This window comes from Eublepharis macularius, chromosome 11 (genome assembly GCF_028583425.1).
Source record: "Eublepharis macularius isolate TG4126 chromosome 11, MPM_Emac_v1.0, whole genome shotgun sequence".
Classification (NCBI taxonomy): Eukaryota; Metazoa; Chordata; class Lepidosauria; order Squamata; family Eublepharidae; genus Eublepharis; species Eublepharis macularius.
In genome coordinates, this window is record NC_072800.1 from 67,226,708 (window position 1) to 67,253,729 (window position 27,022).

The following is a 27,022-nucleotide window of genomic DNA, read 5'->3' on the forward strand; positions in this document are numbered from 1 at the left end:
AGAACCTCATGTTGCCTTCCAATGTGAAAATTGGGTATGATCACTTCCTTCATCATTTCCTCCAAGGCATTTGTATTTGAGATTTACAGAGTGAAGCTATTAAACATGACCATTAATAGAGTGCATGATTTCTTTCCAACATCCTTGGTTTCAAATCTCAGTGCCCCATATTGTTTTACTATCTGGAAGGAGAAGAGGAGAGTAATTGCAGTTCCACTGTTCAGCATCCCTGCACTGCAGTGCTGCTTGAACATATTGCTGTAATACTGGAACGCAGAGCAAAATTAATTCCCCTTGTGATAATATATGTCCAATATTTCAGTTTTCCAGCTTGTTAGGCAGTTCATATTACATAAATTGCTGTGAACTGGGGTGTAATAAATTACAGCAAAGGACAGGCCAATTTCATTAAAAATGACTAATTTTTTTATTACTTCAGCTTATTTTTGAGGTGGGAAACCGGATAAGCATTTTTGTGCTGTTTTCATGTTTGGGAAATGGCGTTCCAGTGTTATATGCAGTTTTGTTAAAGACATTTGTAGACTTGCTTCTGCTAATCAGAGGTTTTCTTGATGATAACTCAAATAAAAGCCAGAAAGGACAAAGTTTTAAAATGATTATTGAACAGAGAAAATGGTTTCTGTCAGCTCCTCACAGCTTTTATATTTATGAAATCTCTCTCTCGCCATTTAAACTGGTTGTTCTTAAAACTTATCTAATATTATAGTATACATGTAAATTTTCCCCATTGCAAGGTCTGATATCTGCCCATTTTGAACCTGAACCCATCAATTTTCAAAGGAAAGTTAAAATCATTTCTTATTACTGGGAATTCACAAACAAGGATGCCAATCTTATGGATGTTTAGTCAGACGTAAGTCCTAGTGAGATCAATGTTGCTTATTCCAAGGCGCTTAGAGTGTGGGGTTCAGCCATAACATGAATTCTGTTCTGATTTCTTCTACACCAGTGCTTACTGAAATAACTAGAGAAAAGTGCTTGAAAGACTTTTCTACCACCGTACCGCATTGAACAGATAAAGCAGCCTAATATTGAATCTGAAACCTACTTTGACTGGCAAAGGCCCTTCTGTATCACAGGCAGAGAGAGCTTTCTCAGCACCTGCTATCTGGGATTCTTTAACTGGAGATGCCTGGAACTGAACGGAAGACCTTATCCCTGCAAAGCATGTGTGTACCACTGACCCTAGTCACTCTCTGCCTCCACTACACTGTATTCAGAATACCACCGATAAAGGCATTTTTCCTTTCCCCTGCCTCAAACAAATCACCTCCCGTATTAAGTACTTACATGGATTCTATGGTGGACCTGTCCACTTTACATTTAAAGCTCTTCATCTATTTTGCCTTACAATGATTTTCTCTTACATGTATCTCAGGCTCCCCTACTGTATAGCTCCTTTATCTCCTCCTTTTATGCCTGCCTTTGTGCCTTGTGCCTCCACAGAGTGCTACCTTGCAGTCCCTGGCTATCAATCTGTTTCTCTCTCTGTACTGAAATGCTTCCTCAAGACCTACTTTTCAAACAAAGCCTTTCCTGAACTATTTTAACTTCAGCTTGCCCTCCATTGCCAATAGGTTGTCCTCTCTAACCTATCCTCAATTCTTATTTCAAACATCAAAGTTCTCTACCTTTTTGGAAGGAACTGTGGAATTTCTGGATTTTGTATATTGGAACTATATAAGTACACAGAGTAGTATTCCTTATCCTTATAATGAACTGCGATTGTTCTCTAGTCTCAGTCAGAAATATTTTATTACCATTAAAAGGCTCTCATAATGCCTTTTGTTCAGTCCTTGAGTTCATATTCATTAGTCTGAAATCAAAAAGTAAAGCTAGGTCATTCTATCAATTGTATTTTATAACAGATTTTATAAAAAGAGAGAACAAAATTGATCTGGACAAATTTAGCTCAAAAAACTGCTGTAGAAGCATACAAAACAGTTTTGTATATTGTGGGCTGGATCCAGATTAAATTCTCCAGCAGCAGAATGACATGTTCCCCCCTCCAATTGCATTCTACTGATCTCTAAAACATGTTGGTCCTGGGGATAGGGGACCCCAAGGAACGCATGGAGGTAGTCTGCAGCAGCAAGGGGTAACTGGTGAAAGCTGCTAATTTAGTATGGCTCCAATCCTATCGGATTATGGTTTCCTGATAATACAGCAAATCTTTTTGAAACCATTACCAGCTGCCATCCTATCCAGAAGACCAGTCAAGAATCTTACTCCAGGAACTAGATATAATGGTCCGAGTAGAATGAAAGATACCATTAACTGGCAGACGGCCATATACAATAATTCCCTTTAAAAGGGCTGCATGCCATAATGGTCTTTCCTAAAGAATAAAATGGTACTCAATAATATTGGAATTTAGCACTGACATCACCGTAAGGGTCACTCTGCACATTGCTTCTTTTATGAGTTCTCCACGGAGCCAACCTGTGCTCTGCACAGACACAGTTCCACTCCAGAGTTTGGCTTCTATTTAAAAAAGAGAGTGAAAATAGGCTTGGAAAGCTGCCGCCAGTATGGGAGAGTGCCTGCCTTTCTCCCAAGCTTTATTCCCTGTGCAAAAACAGTGTGGAAGGAAGACATTTCCCCATTTCTGCTGCTCCATCTGGAGGTATTGTATGCACATGCTGCAGCAGAAAGGGGAAAACTCTCTCCAACCCTGCACATTACTACATTTTATCTCCGTATGTACAGAACCAGAACCAGATGCATTTCAGCCCAAGGGCCTTCCTCAGTGGTATATTTATCTTATACAACATTCCATCAATATTTTAAAAATCAAAAATAATGACCCAGCACAAAATAGACCAAAGATGTTATATAAAATAGCATGGAGTAAATTCAAATCCTCCCACTCCCTGGGCCTTTCTCTGCAGTCCTGGTGTCAGGTGGCTCCCCCATGTCACCCGAGCCCGGCAGCCATCCCCAAGCTGCCAGGCTGTAGTCGGGGTCATGTGACCAGCCATAGCCAGGGCTGGGTGCCAGCCTCCATGGGCAATTTGGCCCCTCCAGGGCACAAGGAAGGCCCTGGGATGGCTTGTGGCTTGACAGTGGCCATGTCTCCCTCTTCTCACTCTCCTTCAGCCGCACCTCCTCTTCTGGACTCCACCCATACCACCCAATTGTCTTCACAGGGTGGTTGCCTGACACCCCTCACTTCCTCTTGATGCACCCCCAGTGAGTTGGGGGCTTTGTGGGGGCTGGGCTTGTGGTTGCTGGTGGGTTCCTCGGTGGGAGTGGAGGACAATGTCCAGGTGGCTGGGGAGGTGTCTCTGGACAACATTGTTCTGTCTATGTCAGTATTGTCTACTCAGATTGGCAGCAGCTCTCCAGGGTCTCAGGTAGAGGCTTTCTCATCACCTTTTACCTATGGAGATGATGAGGGGATTGAACCTGGAGCCTTCTATATACCAAGCAGATGCTCTACCACTGAGCCACAGCTCCTCCAAAGCCTACAAACAAGCAGTCATTGTTCTCATGCTTGCAAGGGATGGAACTATAGGAAAGCCCTGGTTGTCGATCAGTTACCCCCATAACTATTCTTGGTAGTCATTATTTGATTGATTTTTTTTTGGTATCTCTCATCTGCTGCAACTTTAACTACTAACCAAATTATGCACTTGTGGTTTGCTTGCAGATCAGTTTCTACCAAGCTGAAGTCAATCCAACAGCACGGTAGCCAACTGAGGACTTGATAAATCTTTCTTTTTTCAGATTGCAAAAACAGGAGGGGGGGCAGGGTTATCAAGCATCTGACACATAGAATCCAGTTGAGTTAGTGGCAAATTGCAGGAGACTGAAGTATTTACTCGCAGAGTCATTCTCATTCCAAAGGCAAATCATGTGTATATGAACAAATTTGAGGCTAGAGATCAGAAAATAGCTTCCACCTTTTGAAAAGACACATTTATGAAATAGTCTCCTTGTGGGAACAAAGACTCATTAATAAACACCTTATGTCAATTCCAGTCTCTGCAGCAGGTGGATTCCTTGTTCAAAATTCAGATGTTCAGTGTAATTAGCTGTTGCTTGCCAAGGAAAATGTCTAGCAAAAAAAAACAACCCTTTATATTTCCAATCAAAAGATTGTTTACACATTTTAATGGCTCTTAGTTCTGTTTGCAACTAACTAATTTGATCAGTTGGAAAGGAAAAGGTTTCAGTCCCATCTAATCAGATAATAAATCAAGAGCAACAATAGCCTGGTTTAAATTAAGCATAATAATACTTTGGGTTAATATACTGAGGATTGAAAGTGTTTCACATACATTTCCTTACACCAGGTCATTACATCAATATCTATCTATCTATCTATCTATCTATCTATCTATCTATCTATCTATCTATCTATCTATCTATCTATCTATCTATCTATCTATCTATCTATCTATCTATCTATCTATCTATCTATCTATCTATCTATCTATCTATCTATCTATCTATCAACACATAGGTGAGATTTGAATTCAGGACCCTCTAATTTATTGCAGATTAATTGCAATTACTATATTATGCTACCTTTCTTCATATCAGAGGATTTATCACAATAAGGGAATCCAAGTTCTGTTCTACCTGATTATTGAATCTCTTTCAATAGTTAAACTATAGAGGAGAAATGCAGGAACCAACATTCTTCTATTATTTTAACTAATTAATCTTTATTAAGAATGTACACGCAGGGAATGTGTCAATGGGCATTATGGTAGGGCATATCATTTAATTTTTTAAACCCTTGTAGTGACTGTGTGCTCACAATTGCTATTGTTTGAACTACAGGACTAACTATGGTATTGAGTGTGTTCAGTGTCCCGTTTCAAGGGCTATTTTGATTGCTGTGCTATGTATTGGGTGTTCTGGACCTCTACCTTCCCCAGTTTCTGCAGAGGAGGCAAGGCCAGGAGAGCCAGAGAAAAGACCCCTAAGCAGATGATCTCTGCCATGCAGCAGAAGCCCAGTGTGATGGATCATTTTCAGTTCCACTCTCCCTGCATCACTGCCAATTCCTGAACCCTGGGTGTATATATAGATTCCTAGAGACTCCAACCAATGAAGGGCCATGGATACTCTGTGAGAGAGAAGAGGGAAGGAATTAGAGGGGACGAAAGACAATCAGCTCCTAAGACAGGACTTAGCCATGGATAAAAACAGGCAGGTTAGTCTATTCAGGAAAATGGTAGGTTGAGAATTCATGAGACGATCAAGGTAGGATCCAGAGATCAACTTTATCTCCTGAGTCTGAATCCAGACTGGACTGGTGACTGGACTAGGGAAGTGCAGGATCTGAGCAGGTGAAGTCCATGCTTCAGTATTTCTGTCAATGTGGTAAAGGCAGTAGTGAAGAGACCAGATTTCCCAGGGTTTAGTGAGCTTTTCCTAGATGAATCAAGCCACCTGTCTCTGGCCGATGTGTAACCTATGGGTGAACATGACACTGTAACAATATTTAAAAGAACTGAACTATAACCCAGCTCAGCTTTGTAAAAAGATACACTTTTATACTATTTTACTTGCCAATCAAAATATGCCTTTTGATCCTTCTATGGAAGGGACAAGAAACTTTATTTTTATTTTGTTAAAAGAAAGTGTCTTTGTGATTCCAAAGAGGGAGGGAGGAACCAACCACCTCAGAAATCGGCAGATCCACTAGGTAACTTCAGTGAGTTACCCAGCTGTCTTAATAATTACATTTCGTCTTACTAACCATTCACCACGAAACATTTATTGACCTTTGCTAGTCAATCAGTGCAGCCTTGGGATTCTGTTGCTGGATTGAGGGGAAGGTTTAGGAAGCACTGTGTGAGATTTACAGTCTGTTTACCTTAGATCAGCTCCCTTAATTTGTCTAGTCTTCTGGACTACAGTCCCTGAGCAGCTCTCATGACTGGGGAAGAAAAATCAGCCACATCCACTGAGGATGGTGATGGGAAAGGGAGTGAAAAAAGAACCCCCAGGCTCACCTGCCAAAGGGTGATTGGTTTCACAGATAGGCAGAGCAGCAAGCATGTGGTCCTGGCAACTGTCAGAGACATCCAGAGCCAGCAAAGCATCGAGAGCATCGGGCCAGTTGCCAGGAGTGATGGAGCAGAGCCAGAAGGGCCTTGCATGAGCCAAGGTGGGGAGGAAGGGGGCAGAGCTTTAGGGCCTGCAAGGCGCTATTTAAGCTGTTGCTGGTGTTAGTCTACCTTCCAAGGCAGCCACTTTCTCCAGGGGAACCAAACTCTAATTCTGGGAGCTCTCCAGTCCTGACTTGGAGGCTGGCCACCTTACGAGCAGGCCAGGCTAAGGAGTCCCCTGCCATATAGTCAGGCCCACCCAGAGAGGCAAAAGGCTGGGAGGATGGCCAAGCAATAGAGTGGAAATTCAAAGAAAATGAGTGCATGAACTCCCATTCCTGTGCTGAGGCCTGCCGCACAGCCAATTAAAAGACCCATGTATGGGCCACCCAACAAATGACTGACAAAACCTTTTTTCCTGTGTTTTCTTATAATAGGTGTATGTTATTGAAGAATTTGGAATGGATATCTTGATGTGGTCAGCAGCTGGAAATAAAAGAAATGCATGGACATATGCCAGTGTGGTTCTTTCCAGTAACTGTCCTTTCCAAGTGGCCTTTGAAGCTGAAGTGGGTGCAAAGGAGCTCCTAGAATTTGCCATTGATGATATTTCTTTCACCCCAGAATGCGTATTAGGAGGTATGTGATTAACAGTGCAATCCTACATCTTTTTAAACCCATTGTCTTTAATGGATTTTAGAAGCATGTAACTCTCCACAGCGATATAAAAGACTTTCTCAGAGTTGATAGTTCTGCCATATTGAAGGTGTGAGTGGTTTTTTTTAAAGGTGAGCAGTGAAATCACAGCTATCAAACATAATTGAACCTACAGATAACTTTGGACAGAAAAATATACATCAGTATTAATGTCTGTTGTTTAGTGTTTGCCAATTTACTCCCCTATCCTCAACTATACCCCAACATGGCACCTTTACTGACTGATGATCATTCTTTTGCTGAAGGCAAAGTATGAGTGGCCAGTGTTTAGACCAAGGTTGTACATTAGGAGATAGATAATAGGTCCAGGGTGCACTCCACAGTTCAGAAATGCTAACACTTCAGAAGACATCAGGAGACAGTCAACTGAAAAAGTTCTTCATAGTAAAAAAAATGACTATTGTAAACTGAGTGTAAAGCAATTATCTAAAATTCTCAGTGACTGAGTCAAATGCAATTTTTTTTTAAAAAAAATAATACAACTTTATTCGAATTTCAGTTTTTAGAAAATGGTCACTATGTGGTCACTATGGGAAACACAAGAAGCAAAAGCAGATACTAACAGGGCAAAATTTGCAAAAAGAAATTTCTTTCAACCTTACCCTCATACATCTAACACTGTAAACCTTATAATATTGATTTCCTCAAACATTAGCTTACAGCTCTGATTTCCCAGTATCAGTTATTAAATATTTTCCTTTGCACACAGGTAAAAAAAAAAGCACAGACAAACACAGCATAGTACCAGGCTAGCAAATACCAAGCTTTTGACAAGATAACTGGGAGAGAGAAAAAACATTAAAGAATGCATACAATTTTGTTAGTTTTTTATCTTCCCGAAGGAGCGCAAAAACAGTGTTCAAATAATTGATTATACTGTGCTTTAATGATATCAATGTAATTACAAAGACCATTAAAAAATCCATATTATTATCTGAGACAATACAGTCAGATTCCCCCAAACATCCATAAATTCATTCACAAATTATATTTTATCTTCTTTTTTTAATGCAAGTTTTTGTTTCTGAATCAGAAGAATTAGTATGAAGCCCTCAGAAAGCCGTTCTGGATATGACAGCAAACTGATCCCCCATCTTTCCCCATCCTTCTCTCTGCTTGGATCAATTATTTATTTACATTATTTACAGGATTTACACTTTATATATTTATTTATATTTTTTATAGTCTGCCTTTCTCACTAAGACTCAAGGTGGATTACAAGTCAATACAATCATCGATAGGAACATTCAATAAACAATACAATAGAGTTAGGATTTTAGAAATTTGAAATCAAGCAGAACTTCAACACAAAGCTGGGGGGAAATGCTGAAACACAGTATAAGCAGATTGCGATTACAGTCTCCGCAACTATCTGTGAGAAAAGCATCATTGAGGAAATGACTGTGGGCCAGAAGGTAGCCAGCCGTAGGGCAGAAGAGGATTCAGCATCTGTCAATGATAAGCCCATTTTTTTGCTTAACTCAGACCCCTTTGTTGTCTTCTCCACTTTATTCATGACTGCAGGGTCGCTGAGGGGTGTGAGATTAAGGGACAAAATTCAGGGATCTCTAGTTTCCCAGTGGAAGGGGGGGTGGCACAGGCTGAGTAATTTATATGATTTGTTTTCATCTATGAGTTGGGTCTGTGTGATGTGATGGCGCCTCAGAGGGAATCTTTATCTGGGGGCATGTAGTGTCTCTTGGTGATTTTATTTCATTGGGGCCACTGCATGCATTTCAATAGATAGATCTGTCAGCGTCCTGTCATCTTTGGCCCTTAGAAGTATGTCGCACTGTATGGAAGCTATTCATGATTGAATTCTTCCACACAGTGGGTATACACACCCAGGGCTTTATTTGCATGTGAATAAGGTTGCTGTGTGAGGATCAGTCATTTGTTTAACTATTCATATTTAAGAAGAATAATTTCTGTGTGGTTGGCAATAAACAGATGGCAATAGTGGCAGTTATGGCTGAATGAAAAATGATGGCAGTGTTAGAGAATATGTTCATGAATAATTTGCCACCAGTTGCGCTTCTCTAATTATGACCACCCCCCTTCAAACTGCAAACATGAGCCTGTTCTGTGACTTGTTTAACACCGTGGTTTAAAACAATGCCTCTTTTGTCATTGGTAATAAAAACCACATTGGGGAGGGGGGAGAAGTGGCCTATTGATTTGTACTTGAAATGCATGTACTGCAGCTTTACTTTACTCTTGTGAAAAACCAGAGAATCGTTTAATGTACATTTGTCATACTATGCACAGTACTCCTATAGCCCTTTCCAGACTACGATAGCAAGTACCAGATGTCTGCTAGTCATATAGTGCACACATTACCCATGATCCTTTTAATACACATGGTCACCATAGTGTCTGAAAGGTCAATGCACAGGTTTTGCAAATGTATACAGCCTCTGTACATGGTATGTGAAACCATGAATTTTCAGGTTTCTGGTATGTATATACTGAAGCTGAAAATCAATGCATCTCCCTTTTCAAACACAATGGTGACCACGTATATTCGAAGGATCCACGCGCTTGCTGGCCCTCTTATTATAACATCTGAAAAGGGCCTATATTGCTATTTCATTCATGAGATCTGCACATTGGTATTTAATATTTACTTCTAATGATGTAGGACGGAAGCAAAAATATAGAGCATAATTCAGCCATATTTAGGCATTTTTAAGATCCAACCAATTGCAGCTGTTGTGCGTTCATGGAAGGTCTTTACACCTTTCCACAAGAGCCTCTTGTGCCTCTGCAGGAACAACGTGGAGCACAGAATGGAGGTGTTGTGGGGGATTGGGGGGTCAGCACAAATCAACTACATGTCAGCACAAATCATTCACATGCATCCTCCATATGCAGATTCTGTTCATGGAAGAGTTCGCAAAGAATGGGGAGGAGCCATTCCCGTTGATTCCTCTTCCTTGCTGCAGCAGTACTATATTCTCCATGCTTTTATGAAGTGGGAAAAGGAATGCGGCAAAGATCTCCTCTGCAATTTTGCTCTGTGATAGGAGGATCCAAACTATTAGTTTCCAGGAGAGATGTTTAAACGTGTGCTCAACTCAACCCAGGCAGGAACATCGCTTCTCAAGGGGGTTCATGGGGGGGGGGATATTTTAAATGATGATAGGTCAGCTGTGACACAGTTTGTCTACACTCTTTGCTCAAATCATTTTAAAGGACTTTCTGGAGAACCTGACTGACCATTTACACTGGTTCAGTTGACAGCCACTCCAGCTGACATCAGTGGTACTGCACCACTTTGAGCTATCAGTAAATCACCATTTAGATAGTGTTGAGAGACTTTTGAATTATGGATATAGCATTGCAGCAGTTTTCTTGATTTGGATCATTGCTCTTGGCTCACATTGTGAAAACACCCCCAGAATACATGCCTTGGTCTGAATACATTTCATTCCACTGTGATCTGAAATAGCAAATACTGGGGTGCAAATATAGACAGCATATACAAAATGATGGCAGCTTATTAATGTGGTGGGTGAATTTCTATAGATCCTCTTTCCTGTGACCTTGACTTTGCCATGTATCCTGATACCACTCTTCCAGACCACCATAATGATTATGTTGGAAGACTGGGGCCTTAACAACAATCCAAAAATCCCGCTAGTTGGCCTTTAAAGTGCTACTGAACCCAAACCTTGTTCTCCCAGAAACTATTAATAAGAAAAAGTCTCATGAAGTCCAACTCACTAATTGGAAACTGGCATGGAACAATTCTATTGAGTTAGTGTTTGATATGCTATTGTACAGATTGCATTCATTTTTTTTTTAAAAAAATGTCCAGTAGGAATCTGCAGCTAATTCCATCTATAGCAGAGGGGATGGGGTGGTTTGTTGTTTCACAATGAAAGACTTCAACCCCTCCCCTTTTGCTTAATAGGTGAAAGTCCTTATGCATCCCCTTCCCTCATTTCTCTCTCTATGTTTTTCATTTGTACAAACTCTTTGTGATTTGCAAAAGGCTTTTTTCAAAACAGTGGTTACCTTTGTTCAGCAACTTTTCAACTCAAGATAAAGGAATAATATGGGAACTTGCTTCCACTCTTTGCCTGTGATGTTCTCTTCCCTTAAAGGATTGCTTTGTTGCCACAGACTCCCTCCCCTCTTTCTGCATTATTACTTCTCCTGCCTCTCTTTAATTACTTTAGGTTTCCCAGGGCAACATGTTCTAAATGGAAGCAATCACAATTTAGCTGGTTGGTAGCTCTGAGCAATAAAGCATTACCAGCACCATCAGTTCACCGAAGGGTCCCCCCCTCCTTCTTTCCTAGTTGTTTTTAAACAGCAAGTCCTCATTAGACAGGAGATATTTGCTAAATCCAAGAATATTTCTGCCTGTTTGCAACAAAATGTGACTTTCTAGTAAAATGCCAGAGTAAGTTCTCTTCATCATTCATTATCAACAGAGCATTGCTATCTGCTGATGCTGCTGAATGTTTTCCTCTTCAGCATGTGGCATGCACATTACTGGCCTGAAGAAGGCCAATATATTTGAAACCATGCTGCTGACCGAGTCATGTGCTGCCTTTATACCCGCTGTGATTGTTCATAAAAGAGAGTCACTTTTTAAGGTGCCACCAGCACCATTTATTTTGTCAGTTGTGCAGCTTTTCGTGTTTGGCTTAAACATGGATCTTGTGAGGAATGTCAGTAGATCTCTTAACAGTACTAATCCTAAGAAGAGTTGTAAATACACGAAGCTGCCTTATACTGAATCAGACCATCGGTCCATCAAGGTCAGTATTATCTACTCAGATTGGCAATGGCTCTCCAGGACCTCAGGAGCATCACCTACTATTTGATACTTTTATCTGGTGAGTGATGCCAGGGATTGAGCCCGGGCCCTTCTGCATGCAAAGCAGATGCTCTCCCACTGAGCCACCAACCCCTCCTCCCACTCACAAGGCCTTGTTCCTTCAGGTCCCCAGAAGGTTGGAAAACCCCATAGCCCTCCACTCAGCAACGCTATCCCTTTCCTTTACTGGGGCGGGGGGAGGTACCAAAAACCAAACTGTGTAGTCACTGCTGCCACCAGCAACTCTAAGAGTATCTCCTGCTAGCAAGCTACCATGGGAACAATCTATCACAACATCATAATTTCTAGCTACATGACTTGTTGACTTGCACCCATCCAAGGAGAAGAGCAAGATAGAAAAGAGCTTCTTTCTTGTATCCTGGGAATTTATAATCTCCCTTTGGAAAGTCCATTCCCCCTTCTAGGGTTGTTCTGATCTTCTTGTCTCAAGAGGAGGAGAAAACTTGGTTGATTGGCTGTCTTCCTCTTTGCCCCTTTAGGTGTAACATTCTAGCAAGGTGTGAGAGGGTAAATCATTGTCCTCTTTCAGCCAGAGCCACTAGCATATATAAGCATTAAAGTAGTCTGTGCTTGCCCCTTCCTTTCTGCCAGCTATGAGTTTGCATCTAGGTTCCAACTCAAAAATAGAATGTGGTCCCAATGGCTGAACTTTTGGAGTGAATTCTTGGATGAAGGGCATTTCTATACAAGAGTTAATGAATTTAGAAGAAGTGTACACAGACTGCAGTGCGCAGTCTGCTTGCATGGGAATTGTCTTAAGAGCTTTTGTTCTATGCAATGGCTAAAGAAAAAAAACCCTTGAAAATGACTATACTGTTATTATAGTCCAAGCTGCAGTTTTTACTTCAATCCTTTACTTCAGTGGAGCTAGGATTAGTAGCATTAACTCTGCATCCCAGATAAAATCTTTGCCTAGTTGCTCAGTTGCTTATGACATTATGGCTTGGATCTTTGTTTCAGATGAGTACTGTGCTGGTCTTCAGTAGAAAAACAAGATTTGAGTCCAGTAGCACTTTGAAGACCAACAAGATTTCAAGGGTATAAGTTTTTTGAGAATCAAAGCACTCCGATCTAACAAAGGGAACTTTGACTCTCGAAACCTTATACTCTGAAAATCTTGTTGGTCTTTAAGGTGCTACTGGACTCAGGTCTTGGCTTGGATCTTATGACTAGAGATGGGCACAAACAGCAATATGAACCAAAAAAAGCCACAAACAGCCCAATCTGCTGTTCACGAACAAGCTGTTCATGAGGCCCCATTCTAAACGAACAGGTGGTTTTTGCAAGCATCTTTCGTTGCTGTTCCTCAAGCTAGACAATCTGGCACCTGCAATCAATTCCCTTGGCAACTTAGGCAGGGATTGTCTGAACTGTCTGAACTCCTGCTGTTGCCCTGGAAACCCCAATCTAAGCCCAATTTAGCTGCATAGGCAGGTATTCCTTTCAAGTGTGGAGCTCCAAATTTGTTACAACAAGGGAGCAAAGATCAGGAGGGAGGGGGGCTCCCAGCTCTGACTTTGCAGACAGTGGAGAGGGAGAGAGTTGCTGTTGGCATTTTGATAGAGTGCATTGGCGCTTGAATTTTCTTTGTGTGGGGTGGGATAGGGATCTACCCCTTCAGGTTCTGGGACTGCTGCCAGGCTCTGGGCCAAGCTATTATTTATTATTGGTACCTATCCTGCTGCCTGCTCAGGCAGGGTTTCTGGGAGTGATGCGGTAGGGATCTATCCCTTTGGGTTCCAGGGCTGCTGCCAGGCTCTGAGGCCAAGCTATTATTTATTATTGGTACCTTTTCTGGTGCCTGCTCAGGTCAGGTTTCTGGGAGTGGTGCAGTAGGGATCTTGACTTGGAAGATGACTGGAGGAGAGCCTGCTGGCCCCCATGAACAGCCAACCACGAACATGTTTGTGAACAGGGCCATGTTCATGGTTGTTCGTGAGTCCCTGTTCATGGATGGCCATGAACAATGAACATTATGTTCGGGTTTTTTTCTGTCCGTGCCCATCTCTACTTATGACTCTACTATGTTGGTTTCTGTGACTCTTGTCTGCTATATTTTCCTTCAAGGGGAGTAAAAGATGGCGAAAGGCTTCCTCTAATGAAAAAAGTCATTCTGTGGGAAGAAGACTTGGTAGAAGGCAGTCATAGGATCCAATCCCTTTTGCATGCACAGCCCTACCTCCCTCCATTTTACATGCACCTTTACCCTTACAATAAGTCTGTGATCTTGCTGGAGGAAGCTCTTACTCCATCAGAGGATGATTCTCATTGAGTAGAATGTGGTCCTGTTAAACGTTTAGAACTCATGGTCCCTTCATAATAAGGGGGTTATGGATTTGCTCAGATAAAATTAAAATGTAAAATATAAGATTTTTTTCTGCATGGCAACTGGAAAATGACTATATTGGGTAAAATTCGTTACATTTGGAGCAACATGAAAGGAAATGGGAGGTTTTTTAAATACTTCTGGTACCAGGCTGTAAATACTGTATTGCCAAATGATTTGTTTTTCCAAAACTGTTCCATTCCCTAAACACAATTTTAAGCCAAAATACCCCCCCAATGCAGTAAAGTTTACATTGCTTAATCTTTTAAAATAAAAAATTATAGCTTTCAGCTCCAGATTTGGGTAGAGCTGCCTATAGCCGCACCCTGGCCCTGCCACATAGTGAACCGTCAGGCTCTGTTATAATGTTTTTGCTGAATTACAGTATAACTTGCAGCAAATTGAACTTTTTTTGGAGCAGTGCAATAGAGAAGGAGACAGAATTTCAGTGTCAAGGGCTTCCAAGAGAAGAGGGTCTTGAACATTTTGAATGAGCCAGTGAATCAGGAAGCCTATCTGGTCTCATCAAACTCTAATGTTTCAAGAGCAGATGGTCTCTTGGGTAGATTAGAACTAGATTACCCATTTCTTTATAGACCAACAGCAAGACCTTGGGCACTCAGTCCCTGAATTATAGGCATCAGTAGTCAGCTTAATGCTTTGGTGAACATTCATGATAATTTACAAGCCTGTCAAGGAGCCCATAAACATTGGAAGTTTGACTTTGTGAATTTTGCAACATCAGTCAAACATGATACCTGCCCTTGCAGAGATGATTTTTTTCCTGGAAGTGGACACATAGATGCTAACGTTTTGGCATCCATTTCTTCAGGTTTTTCATACCCGCATAGCCTTATATCCGGCTGGGGATTTTAAACAGCTGATGTCATTTTGATTCATTCACCTTTTTCAAAATAGCAATCTGGCATTTGTTTCATGGCATTTTGTTATAACCTGCAACTCTGGATTCTCAGGTGACTTTTCAATTAGAGAAGGTTTGGAACTCTTAACACTATACTTGAATTCCCTTTAGGATCTTAGGATGCCATTCTCAGGATATATATAGCAATAACACCTACTGAAATAAATAGGACTTGCTTTTAAGTAAGCCTTTTCAGAATAAAGGTAGCTTTCTGATTCACACATTATGGAGTGCAGAGATTGGGTCTGGGGTCCCCAACTGTATCCTGGGTAACAGTCACATGTGACTTGTAGGCTATCCTCAGTTTCTACATACAATGTGCCTGATTTGGATTGTGACCGTGGCCCGTGTGCGGAAGGTGTTTCAAGCTTTCTATACAAACCATTTTCCCAACCCGCTATTGTCTTGGGGATCATTATTTGGCCTATTGGGGAAACTCACATGTACACTGGTCTGATCCAGCATTTAGGTTGCTGTAATGATTACTTATGTATGGGAAACACATAAAAATGTCAATTATTATCAGTATAAAAATATCTGTGTTATCAGGACAGGAGGAGGACAAAAAAAACCCACCGCTACCCAAGTACAAATCTAATGCCCTTTAATTGGATGGGGGAATTGTCACTATCACCTGTAATGGGTGGAGATCAATAGCTGAGTTAGAATACAACCTTGAGAAGCCATTGTGAAGTGCATACTGAAGATAGGAATACCTGGTTAAGCAATCAGCTGGTTGTTGTTAACCTGAAAGGTTATGTCTAGCAGGATGTAATTTACCAATGTTGATAAGACCTGTAGAGGCAGCTTGTAGTTCAATAGGCATGCCAACTTAGTTCATGACTTCATTGCTCTGGCTGCCAGCAAGAGCACCAGTTGTCAGGGGAACTGCCAACTAAGAGGAATACACTTAGATCAGTGATTGGTTTCAGTCTCCAGTGCCCAACTGAAATTTTGAACTGGATACCCCAGTGTAAGTCTTCCAAACCAGCTGACAATTCCTAACTGAGAGGAGAAAAAAATGTATATGCATTTCTATCTGCTTTTCTTGAAAACACAAGCAGGTAAACATAATGGGCTGGAATCAGTGGTAATTTATGCTAATACAAGGTCTCTTCTTGAATCTGAAAATTCTGTTCCTAGGGAAAAGACCCCCAAGGAACAACAAAAGCTGCAGTTAGGGGGATCAGCAAAAATCTTCACTCCTTTACTGCTGAATCAACCCAACTAGTAATTTCATGATGTATATGGGTTACAACAAACTGCTCTGGATGTACTCTAACAGTAAAATCCTTAGCAGAGTTACTCCAGTCTAAGTCCATTGAAATCAACGCTCTTTTTTGAAAGCAGAACAACTTGATTAATATATATAATTCATCTTTGGCAACCCCCTTCAAAAATGCATTTCTTCTAAATGTATTGAAAACTCAAAAAGTTTCAATAAATCTCTGCGCACCCCATAGCAATTTGTTGAACTCCGATCCCTGATAAGATCCAATAAAGATCTCTGGCACACCCACTGGAATTTAGCTACAAAGCTGAATCCTTTGAGGCTTTGTTATCAGAGGAGGAATCTTCATGTCCAAGATACAGCAGAATTGCAGCTCTTTCAAAAGAGAATTACTATTAGTGCGAAAAGTTGGGCTATTCTCAGCTTTAAGGGTTAGGTTATCTGTGGTATGGTCTTAGCCCATATAAACCTTCCCATGCCCTGAAATCATTTGGCTCTGCCCTTCTCTGTGTTGCTGCCTTGAGGGAAATGAAGCTGGTTTACCCACAGAGGAGAGTTGCCTGCCCTTCGAGACTGAGAGCTAAACCACACAAGACGAATTACACGTGGTTACTCAAGTGAAAGATGACACAATGTTAGCTGGGAAGCTGAGTTCTAACAGACAAATTGGAAGGCTTTGTCAATTTCTCCTCTCTACAGAACCAGGAGATGGCTCCTCAGAGGGTTTATTTCATCTACCTCCCTGAAGGCTCTTCAGTTTCACCTCCCCTTCTGGGAGGCAAAGATGAAATAAACAAACCCTCTGAGGAGCAATTTCCCTGGCTCTGTAGAGAGGAGAAATTGACAAAGCCTTCCAATCAGCTTCCCAGCTAACGTTGTGTCTCCCTTCACTTGAGTGTCCCCTTGTAATTTGTCTCATGTGTTTTAGCTCTTAGTCAACCCTCACGTTGTAGGCCTATGGGTTGATGCTGAAGATAATTCTTTTGAGGGGAGGGGCATGGGAGGAGATTACTGAATATAGTTTCAACTATTTTAGAGCTGATGTTGAGATCATTCCCGCTGCCCCTGCTTTCAACTGCATTTTTGGGTTTCAATGATGTTTTAAAGTTTTATTGATGAACTCTTGGTTTTTACTGATTTCTATATGGGGTTGAATGCTTATCGTTTCAGGCTGCTGTTGCTATTTCTGTGTTTGTTGTTTGCATGTAATCTTGTAGACCTCAGGGTACAAATATAGAAAGTAACTAAATAAATAGTAATGACATATATGTTGCATTTAGATTCACAAATAAACTATTGTTTGTTCAAGACATGGACAAATCAGGAGTTCTTGACCCATGTGCTTCTTTCTCCTCACCTACCCTCATGTGTGATTGAAGTTTTTCTCATTTAGAACTAACCACAGTTTCTTGTGCTATCTGAAAGTGCAGTTTGTTTCTTGTCTATATACCAAGATTCTAAGCCACAGTTTAATCCTGAGTCAGAGTCCTGAGTTGTGCTCAAGAAATGCAATACAACTGTTTTATGCATTTGGTTTGCATGGCACTACAAAGTATGGTTAGTTCTAAACCAGGAAGTGTGCCATTTTGACATGATGTAGGAGGAGGAGAAGGAAGCAGAAGAAGCAAACAAGCCTGAGGATTGTATGTATTCATTTATTTATAGTCCACCTTTCTCACTGAGACCAAAAGCGGATTACACAATGCAAGAGAATAAAATATAATCAACAGCTAGGACCTTCAGTGAGCAAAATACAATATGATTAACAGTTAAGACATTCAATGAATGGATCAAATAAAGTATGGTGGCAGAAAATTAGAAAAGAAGCATAAAGCCAAACACAGAGATGAAACCTTTCTGAAACAAAGCATAACTAATTAACATGACATCTTTAGCAACATGGAACTACCCAATAGGAACCTATCAACCTCAGCAGACAGTACTCAATGTCTTAGTCTATGGTCCCTGTCCCTTACAAAGGTATCTCTTTGAGCTATTTCTTAAGACATGGCCCTATAATCTGAGTAGAAAACCCTTCAGAATAATCCAGTTTTGCATAGTTTGTAGAAAGTCAGGAGAGCGGGAGCTTTCCTGACCTCCTCAGGCAAGCCATCCCACAAGGTGGGGGCTACCACAAAGAAAGTGTGTATGGGCAGGTGTTGCTTTTGCCCAACTGCATGGTGGTATCTGCAGAAGGCCCTGTTCAGACTAGCGAAGCTGCTGTGGTGGAACATAGGGAAAGAGACGGTTGCACAGATATGAGGGGCCAAGGCCATGAAGGGCTTTCAATGTCATGACCTTGAACTGAGCCCAGTAACTGATGGAGCAACTGTAGAATGGGAGTGATGTGCATGCGCCATCTAGCTCCTAGAAGTAAACAAGCTGCAGTGTTCAGCTCATTATCATCACAAACAAACTGTATGGTTTGTCATGAAGGCGGCATGTGGCCTATAAGTTATATATTCTTTCCATAATATTAAATTCTGATCTGTGAAACAAACCAGGTCTATTCAGCATCACACAAAGGTAAACATTAGCACAGGTACAATTGCAGAGAATGGATGGATGGTGCACTTTTGGGGAACAGAAGCACAAAAGATGAGTGTGAATTAGACTAAGATCTTGAAGGAGGAGAACCTCTTTTATACCTTGTAATAAGTAGGCATTAAAACATGTTACTCTCCTAGTATTTTCTAAGCAGAAACATTTCATTTGTACTATATATAAGCATTTATTACCTCCGTTGTGCTCAAGGAACCAAATTATACCCCAGTATATATCCTGGTTGGATACATAAATAACATAAGCAGTCTAACAAATTCCAAGTATATTTTAATGCTGTAGAAAGAACTGAATCATTAATGTTAATGAAACATTATAATGAAAAGCACAGTTAAAAACTGAGATTTTATTGTGTTAATTGTTTTCTAGCTGAAAGCTCAAGACTACTTTATTGTAAAGACTTTGAAAATGTTCTGTTAACTTAGTGTATTCCCACTTATTTCCAAGGTATTAAGTTCGGATTTACACTAGATTAATGGAGGTAAGAATTTGATCAACTTTGCCAAACATCTCAAATCTCAGAACCATCACTTTTCACTCATCACATTAGTACCACAGCCCTGGGCGCCTTTATTTGTATGTCATTCTATTGATTTTTTTTCTAAAACTTCCTTCTAAATAATGTTGCTTTGATCCTAGCCTTAATCCCTATTTAAATTGACCTCCCTCGAGTTTTACATTCAAAGAATGAGGTGTCACAAAGGTATAAATACTTAGGCCCTATTTCTGCCAAGGATTTAAGTGCTCTCATTATTCAAAGTAATGAGGGTGACTTTTTCAAAACCACAAAAATGGGCACTTTGGCTGGGATCATAAAGGGAGTTAAACAGTAAGAATTTACGAGATTTACTCTAGAGTAATACCATTTACGTCAACTGCTCCTTTCCCGAACAAAGTAGTTGGCAGACTGCAATTAAAGTTCTCTTGGAATCAAAGAGTTAGGAATTTAAAACACCTGAACTTGGATTCCTACTTGGGATTTGTATATTATGGCACAGAGCTGGGAATCTGTGAAGAAGACTAGATTTCCCTCCCTCCTGCAGTCCTTTCCACCACCACCCAGAAGATACAGACTGGAGTCACAGGTCCCTGGGGGACAACAACAATGTAGGTCAAGGGGAAGGAATCAGTGAGGCCTGAGAACAGAGCAAACTTTCCTCTTCCTTTCTTCAAGAGAGGGGCCCTTATGGGAGAAGGAGAAAGGGGATGTTGCTCTTTTCTCATCATCACTGCAACTCCCCCCCACCTACCCCCAGTCTGGTTGTTTGTCCATGCAAGTTCCACAACCACAAGAATCACCTTTCTGTGGGGAGGGGCAGAGGGGTCTGCTGGCAGAGGGGAATACAGCAAAAATCCTCCCGTAGCTCCTTTGATTCAAGTCTCTGTAAATTGCTGCTTCGCATAATCGTTAACTGCTGCATGTTCTAGCAGTTGCTTTGCATCTGCTCTAGTAACTTCGGCAGATACTTGGGGGAGGATCAAAGGAAGCTTCTTTTTACCTGACTACTTTTTCATGTTTTCTTCTCAGACAACAGCCAGACTTGTCAGAGAGCAAACTATCTTCCCCGACGGTCTCAAATTCTGTTGCTCCGATAGAAAGTTCAAATTCTGTTGCTCCAAATGCTCCCCTACCTAAACCAAACCTCCCTGCTTGTAGAAAATAAGCAAAATTGGGCTTTTCTCCTCCCAAACAGCTAGAGGGTTTTTTTTTTACTTGCCATGTCATACAAAGGACTATCTTAAATTTTATTCTCTCCTACCTGTGGTCTGAAGTGGACTAATCCAATTCTACTCATTCTGCTGTGTGCATAGATTCTGCTTCAGAGCTGGCTCATACATTATAGAGACCCTTAGAGGGTCATGTGTCTTCTTTCTCTGCTGCTACAATTTGTGATTTGGGACTTGTACATCTCACTCATGCTGAGATCCATGATTCCCCCTTTACACATTATAGAAGAAGCAGAGAGCATCAGGAATGACAGTCAGCTAAGTGTTGTTTAGAAGCCAAAGACTAAACACTCCTGTGGTTTTATGTAGCATTAACTTAAGTCTGACTCTCCTGCAAAATTCAGAAAACCAATACTAGGTGTATTGTATTACCCCAAGCATAAGGACTGTAGGGAAAATTATCGTGTTCAACATGTTAAACTAGGTTTTGATATACTCGTCTATGTCCAATAGGGATGGTAATCATGTCACCATTTTATTGATTTTATTTATTACAATATTTATATCCCAACTTTTCTCATAAGTTCAAGAAAGCTTATACATCATACAAATGAAATCCCAATAACCCCTCTCCCTGAAAAGAATATGGAAAATCAGTATGGGGGATACTGCAACTTGGAGGATACTCAATTATACTGATGTTCAGTAGATTAAGACAGACAAAAAGGAAATATTTCTGTATACAACACATAATTAATGTATGGAATTCCTCACTACAAGACACAATGAGGGCTGTGAGCTTTGGCTTTAAAACATACAAGACAAACTTGCAGAGGACATAGAGCTCTCAATGGATACATTGAACCTTCATGTTTGTTTTTATTGTTATATTTAAAAATGGAAAATTAATAAAAATATATTTTTTAAAAAGAACCTTCATGTTCAAAGGCAGTTTACCTATGAATCAGCAACAGTTGTTGTGGAGCAGTAACTAGGAAAGATGTTGCTTTTGTGCCACTGCTTGTAGCATCTGCTTGGAAACAGGGTGCTAAACTAGATAGAACGCTGTTCTTTGTGAGGTCTGATTAAGGCTCACACCCTTCTGCACAATATACATAGACTCAATAATGCACATTCGGCAAATTTATGAACCTCAAATGCAGAGGCAGTATAAGTTTAATTAGTAGCTAGAAACGATAAACAATAGTGAATTTGATCATATATTTCTTCTTATTTGCATAGACCACAAGAGTACTTGTGGTTACTTTGCACATGACCAAGATGACGAGAAACCTTTTTCTTAAGGGAGAGCTGTCAGTGGCAAAAGGCACTCTGCTCATGCTTGGAAAGTATTGTTTCCTTACGTTCAAGAATGGAAGGAATACCCTAGTTTTATAATACTGTCTTTGGTCCTCCTGACAAAAAAGGCTGTACTCTGTTATGCACTGAAACAGACATTCACCCTACACACACCTTTTTGTGGATAATATCCAGCCAGATTAAATGATTTTTGTCACAGTCAAAAGGCATGAGCAGAAGCTTTGTTTCCTTACCTCCTGGCAGTTGTGATATTTAGAGGGTAGGCAAAAAAGCACTGATAGACAAATCTGGTAGGTGAGAACTTTTGATCATCAGTGCAACAGCAGTAGACAGTTGTGATGGAATGGATTTTAAATGCAAGGATTACCAAGTGCTGCACCTAGACAGTGGAAGGTAAAGAATTAAAACAACTGCCTGAAGGGAGGATGATTGGCATGCTGCTCCCCCCCCCCCCATGATTGGTCAGTAAGAAGGTAACATATGGATGCTGACAGAATTATGAGGGGAGAGTCGAAGCTTGGAATCTGATCAGGGAGAGTCAGACTGAGATTCTTCTGTGTGAGGGGAAAAGAAGGGAAAAGTTTGTCCTAACTGGAACAGCTTAAGGTTTATGAAAAGCTTTTAAGTTGATGAACTGAAGTGGGAAAGCCAGCACTCATTTTACTCAGACAAGATAGAACTGGGAGCACGTGGTTGGCAGAGGAAGTGGGTAGTAAAAGGACTCTCCTTCAGCCAAGAGAACAGGGTTAGGTCTTTAGGAGAAGAATAATTCCTGCCCAGTGAAGTGAAATCTATGAAAGAACCTTGTTTAAGTAACTTAAGTTTGAAGCTACTAACCTCTCACTTCTAAAATCTGTCATTACTGAAACTAAGCTTTAAGAACACAATTGTGCCTAATGCTTGTGAAGTATTCTGTTCAACAAGCAAAATTTATGTCAGCTTTCCTTTCCTTGCCTACCTACACACAAACCCTGCCTGTTGAATAAACTTGCGGTTATCTTTTTGAACATTACTTAGTCTCTAGTGCCATTTCATTTTTAAAAAGACGTGGGCTTCTGTTTTTTCCCTACTTAATTCTGATCTTGGATATAAACCAAATATATATATATATATATATATATATATATATATATATATATATATATATATATACACATTCTTAAAGTATGAGACAAAAGGAATTCTAAGTTACACCATATATGTGCTACCAGAGGCTTTCCAGCCCCAGCAAACAACCACATCGGTTTTGGAGGGAAAATCTGCCTCCCAGCGGGGGAGTGAGCAGGCTGGTATGTTATAACAATCTTGCTGTTTTTGTTGCTCTAGCCAAAACTGCGGAAAGGCATAACTGCAGAAACACATTCAAAACACAGTTCATTTTATGCATCAGTAGGCATTGCTAGCAAAGTAAGTTCCATTTTCAAATGTATTATTTGCGAGGATTGCAGCATCACCTTGCAAAATCAAATCATAGATAAATATTAGCTTTTTAAAGCGCAATAAAAAGTGTGTTAAGTAGCTTTGGAACATCAAATTATGCATGGCCATCATTTGCCATACCAGCAATTCATGTTAATGAATTCATATTAATCTATACATTGCATGTGTGTAAAGTGCGATCAAGTCACAGCCAAGTTATGACGTAGGGTTTTCAAGGCACGAGACAAGCAGAGGTGGTTTGCCTTTGCCTACATCTGCATGGCAATCTTGAACATCCTTGGTAGTCACCCATCCAAGTACTAAACAGGGCTGACCTTGCTTAGTTTCTGAAATCCAATGAGATCTGGCTAGTTTGAGCCAGCCAGATCAGGGCGTATTGGGAAGATTTATAGGAAATCCAAGTACTGACATTTTCATCCATATCCTGGTCCTTTAGGGTCAGTTGCACCACAGCCTCCAACCTGCCACAGTGATCAGTTCACTTGCATATACGTGAAACAGTGTGTGCCTCTCTCTGTGAAATGTGACCAAATGGAGGACTGTGCAGATGGATCTGATGAAATGGCCTGCCCTACTGAGCAACCAACCACAGAGACTCCGAGGTCTTGCAAGGAAACAGAGTTCCAATGTGCTAACCAGATGTGTATCCCATCACTCCTGAGGTGTGATGGTGTGACTGACTGCGAACTCAACGAAGATGAAGCCAATTGTCGTAAGTACTAAACATTTGCACTTAAGATGCAAAACATTACAATTTCATATGTAATTTTTCATTTAATTAAAACTAGTATAATTTGATACGGCAAACTAAAGGTGTCAAGTAGAAGATGTACTTAGTATGCCCTTTGGGGATTCCCAGTGCAGCCTAAACAACTTATTGATCCTTTAATAAGCAAAGGGTTGACTAGCTCATGGTTTCTGTCATATATGTATTCACAACTTCTTCCAGAACTCTAACTTCTACACCACACTCACTCTCTCTATGTCCTTCTGAGCTGTCCCTCCATTGAAGTGAATGGGAAGGTTGTTGGAGTGGAGTGGAAAAAGGAGTGGAAAAAGGAAGGAGTCTTTATAATCCAGACAAAGGGTAGGAGGGGTATTATAAATTAGTCTGGATTATAAAGACTCCTTCCTTTTTCCACTCCTTAAGTCTGACGAAGGGAGCGCTATCTCTCAAAAGTGCATGCTCTAGAAATCTTGTTCTTTAAGGTGCTACTGTACCCGAATCTTGCTGTTCTTGTTCTATCTGCTCATACTCCTCTAGGGTAGTGCAGGAAAGAAAACACTACTATGTGACCAGTTCTGAATTAGAGAGTATTGGCTTACTAAAAAGCAGAACACTATATGTTGTTTATACTTTAGTTTCTCAGGCTTTATATTGTGGTGGCTTGAAAACTTTGCAGGATAAGTGGGAACACAGTAGATAAAATGCAGCCTCCTCCGTTCTGATGCAGTCTTCTGTGCTCTCTGGAATTATGCCTCCAAGCATCAATGGACCCTTGAGAATATGATGGGAATTGAAGCCAAGGGCTGTGGTCAGAGGCAAGAATCAGCAAAAATCTCCCTCTCTCTTTTGTGAGTGGAAGTGCCTCCCACAAGTAAAACAGGAATATAGGATCCATGCTGTTATATTACATTTTATCTTCTGATTTCCTCTGTCTTTCACATAGTGCTCTATCTTGAGAACTGACTGATGTATTTCATTTCTTAATTAATTTCAAAACGGTTCCAAAGCACCTGTTTTTTTTACAGGCATTCTCCCAAATTTACAAGCTCTGTGGTTTAAAAAGTAGCATTCTATAATTAAATGAATTATCATTGTTTCCCTGATTATAATTCTCCTGTCTGTACCACAAGCCACCAAAATTCTTTTCTGGGTTTTAAGTCCCAAATTGCATCAAGTGAAAAATCCTTTCCCAGAGAACAAGATAGGCTGCGAAAAATATGATCTGTAGAGATAAAACATAACTCCAGAGTGAAAAGTGAAGCAATCAAAAAATCTATCACTCACATCTTCCGAACCCCCTCATCGCCGCCACTATTGCCACCACAAAATTCTTGTCATGTGTGATTTAAAGATATGTGTACACAGGCAGTTTCCAGCCACGCTAACTGAACAGTTTGATAGTCGGATATATATGTTAATGTTGCACTATAGCTATCAATATGGTTGATTTTATTTCCTGCTCCATCCTGCAGAAGTATGAAATTATTATGCTCTACTTAGCTAGTCCTCTTATCTCTGAATTCTAGCAAAGAAAAAACACATTTATTTGTTTATTTTTAGGAAGGAATTGTTTTTTAAAACCAGATTTAAAAAATAAATGTATGTGCATAGTACGTGTAGTATATAGTTTAGCTGCTTGTAGCAAGAGTGAGAAATTATTTCCGTGTCCTTTATATTACAATCAAAAAGATTTGAGCTATATCCCTATAAACCTTGAAATGTAGACAAATCGTTAAGGGATAAATTTTTTAAAGTGCTGACATCTTTTTCTCCCCACAGTGCAAACAAGAGTAGTAGCACCTGTGAAAACCTCATTAGCATTCATGATCATACATATATTTAATATCAGCATCATGAAACATTAATATGCAATGTTAATTGTCTCCCACAAAAGTCAGTTTTAACTATCAGGGACCCTGGACCACATACAATATTCATTAACTGCAAAGCAGTAAATGAAACTTTAAAGGAAAAGTAAAAACATTAAAATGGCCACTGAATACTAGGAGTTATAGTTAAAAGCCTCCACCAAAGGATTCATGCAGAGAATAAAAGGTACTTGGATATGTTACTCCAAGCTATTATTACAATGCTATATTTCCACTACTGGACTCTGTTTCTAAAAAAATTGCAGAAGTATTTGCACAGAATGAAAGAGGAATACAGTGGAAATTTTGCCTTCTTTTCTGGTAGGCAACAACTAAAACATAAAGAAATGATTGGTTTTAAGGCTCATATCTTTCAGCTTTACACTGAGGCTTACTTTGCACCATTTTCCACCACTGAATGATAAATCTATGGCCTTGGCTCTAATGAATGTGATCAGTTCTTATTAATCAAACCAACTGAAGTTTTAAATAAAACTCAACTAGTTGTCATAAAATTGGGCTAATTGGACTAATCCTGCTTGAACATGAATTACTTGTACAAATCAAAAGTCCAAGTGATTAATTTATTAAATTCTATAGTATGCGACTAACATTCAGTTCACTTGAGCAATTTCATTTACCCCAGTGCCCTCTGTGTGAGGGATTTGTTAGAAACTGAGATGTGACATTGTAGGGTGACAAGTCATGGCCAGAATAGTTCAGATATTACTCAGTCATGAAGTTCATATTCACTAATTATCTGCTGTAAATTCAATGCTTACATATTAAAAAACCTCTTTGCAAATGGAGGAATAATGTTATGTGCCCATTTTGAGTTTGTTAATGGACTATATTGTCAAGTAATTTGAATACCTTTTCATTTCCGTGCGACATGCCAAAACTAAATGACCTAGTATGTGTTATTTAGGAGGGAAAATAATTTGTAATAATAATGAATATGAAACCTATTGAAGCCCCAAACTCTAATGTGCTTTTCTGTGCCATTCATTAAACTTTTCTGTCATTCAGTAAACAATGTGGAATTTAGAAGGATTGATTTTCCAAATACATAAAGGAGTAATTTCACTATAGTTAACACAACTGATTGTTAAACTTGATACAGTTGCCCTTGTGGATGTGGAAGCCACAGTCTACAAACATGCCCCATGTATTTCATGCAGGGGGCACATTGTATTCCCACGAGCTTTGGAACAGAGCCAGTGAGTCTACTAGTATTAAACAGTACCTCTGAGGGCTTAATGCAAACAAATTTGTTTCAATCCCACTGATTTAAGTTGGG

General features: G+C 40.1%; 1 protein-coding gene across 2 annotated transcripts in view; it reads left to right on the forward strand.

The window, feature by feature from the left end:
- Nucleotides 1-27,022, forward strand: part of MALRD1 (MAM and LDL receptor class A domain containing 1) — a 349,934-nt gene that overhangs the window by 261,210 nt on the left and 61,702 nt on the right. For both annotated transcript variants that reach the window (XM_054992174.1, XM_054992175.1), the window contains exons 29-30: nucleotides 6,527-6,728; nucleotides 23,564-23,839. In XM_054992174.1, the coding sequence (XP_054848149.1) occupies nucleotides 6,527-6,728; nucleotides 23,564-23,839 (478 nt within the window). The remainder of the gene's footprint in view (nucleotides 1-6,526; nucleotides 6,729-23,563; nucleotides 23,840-27,022) is intronic.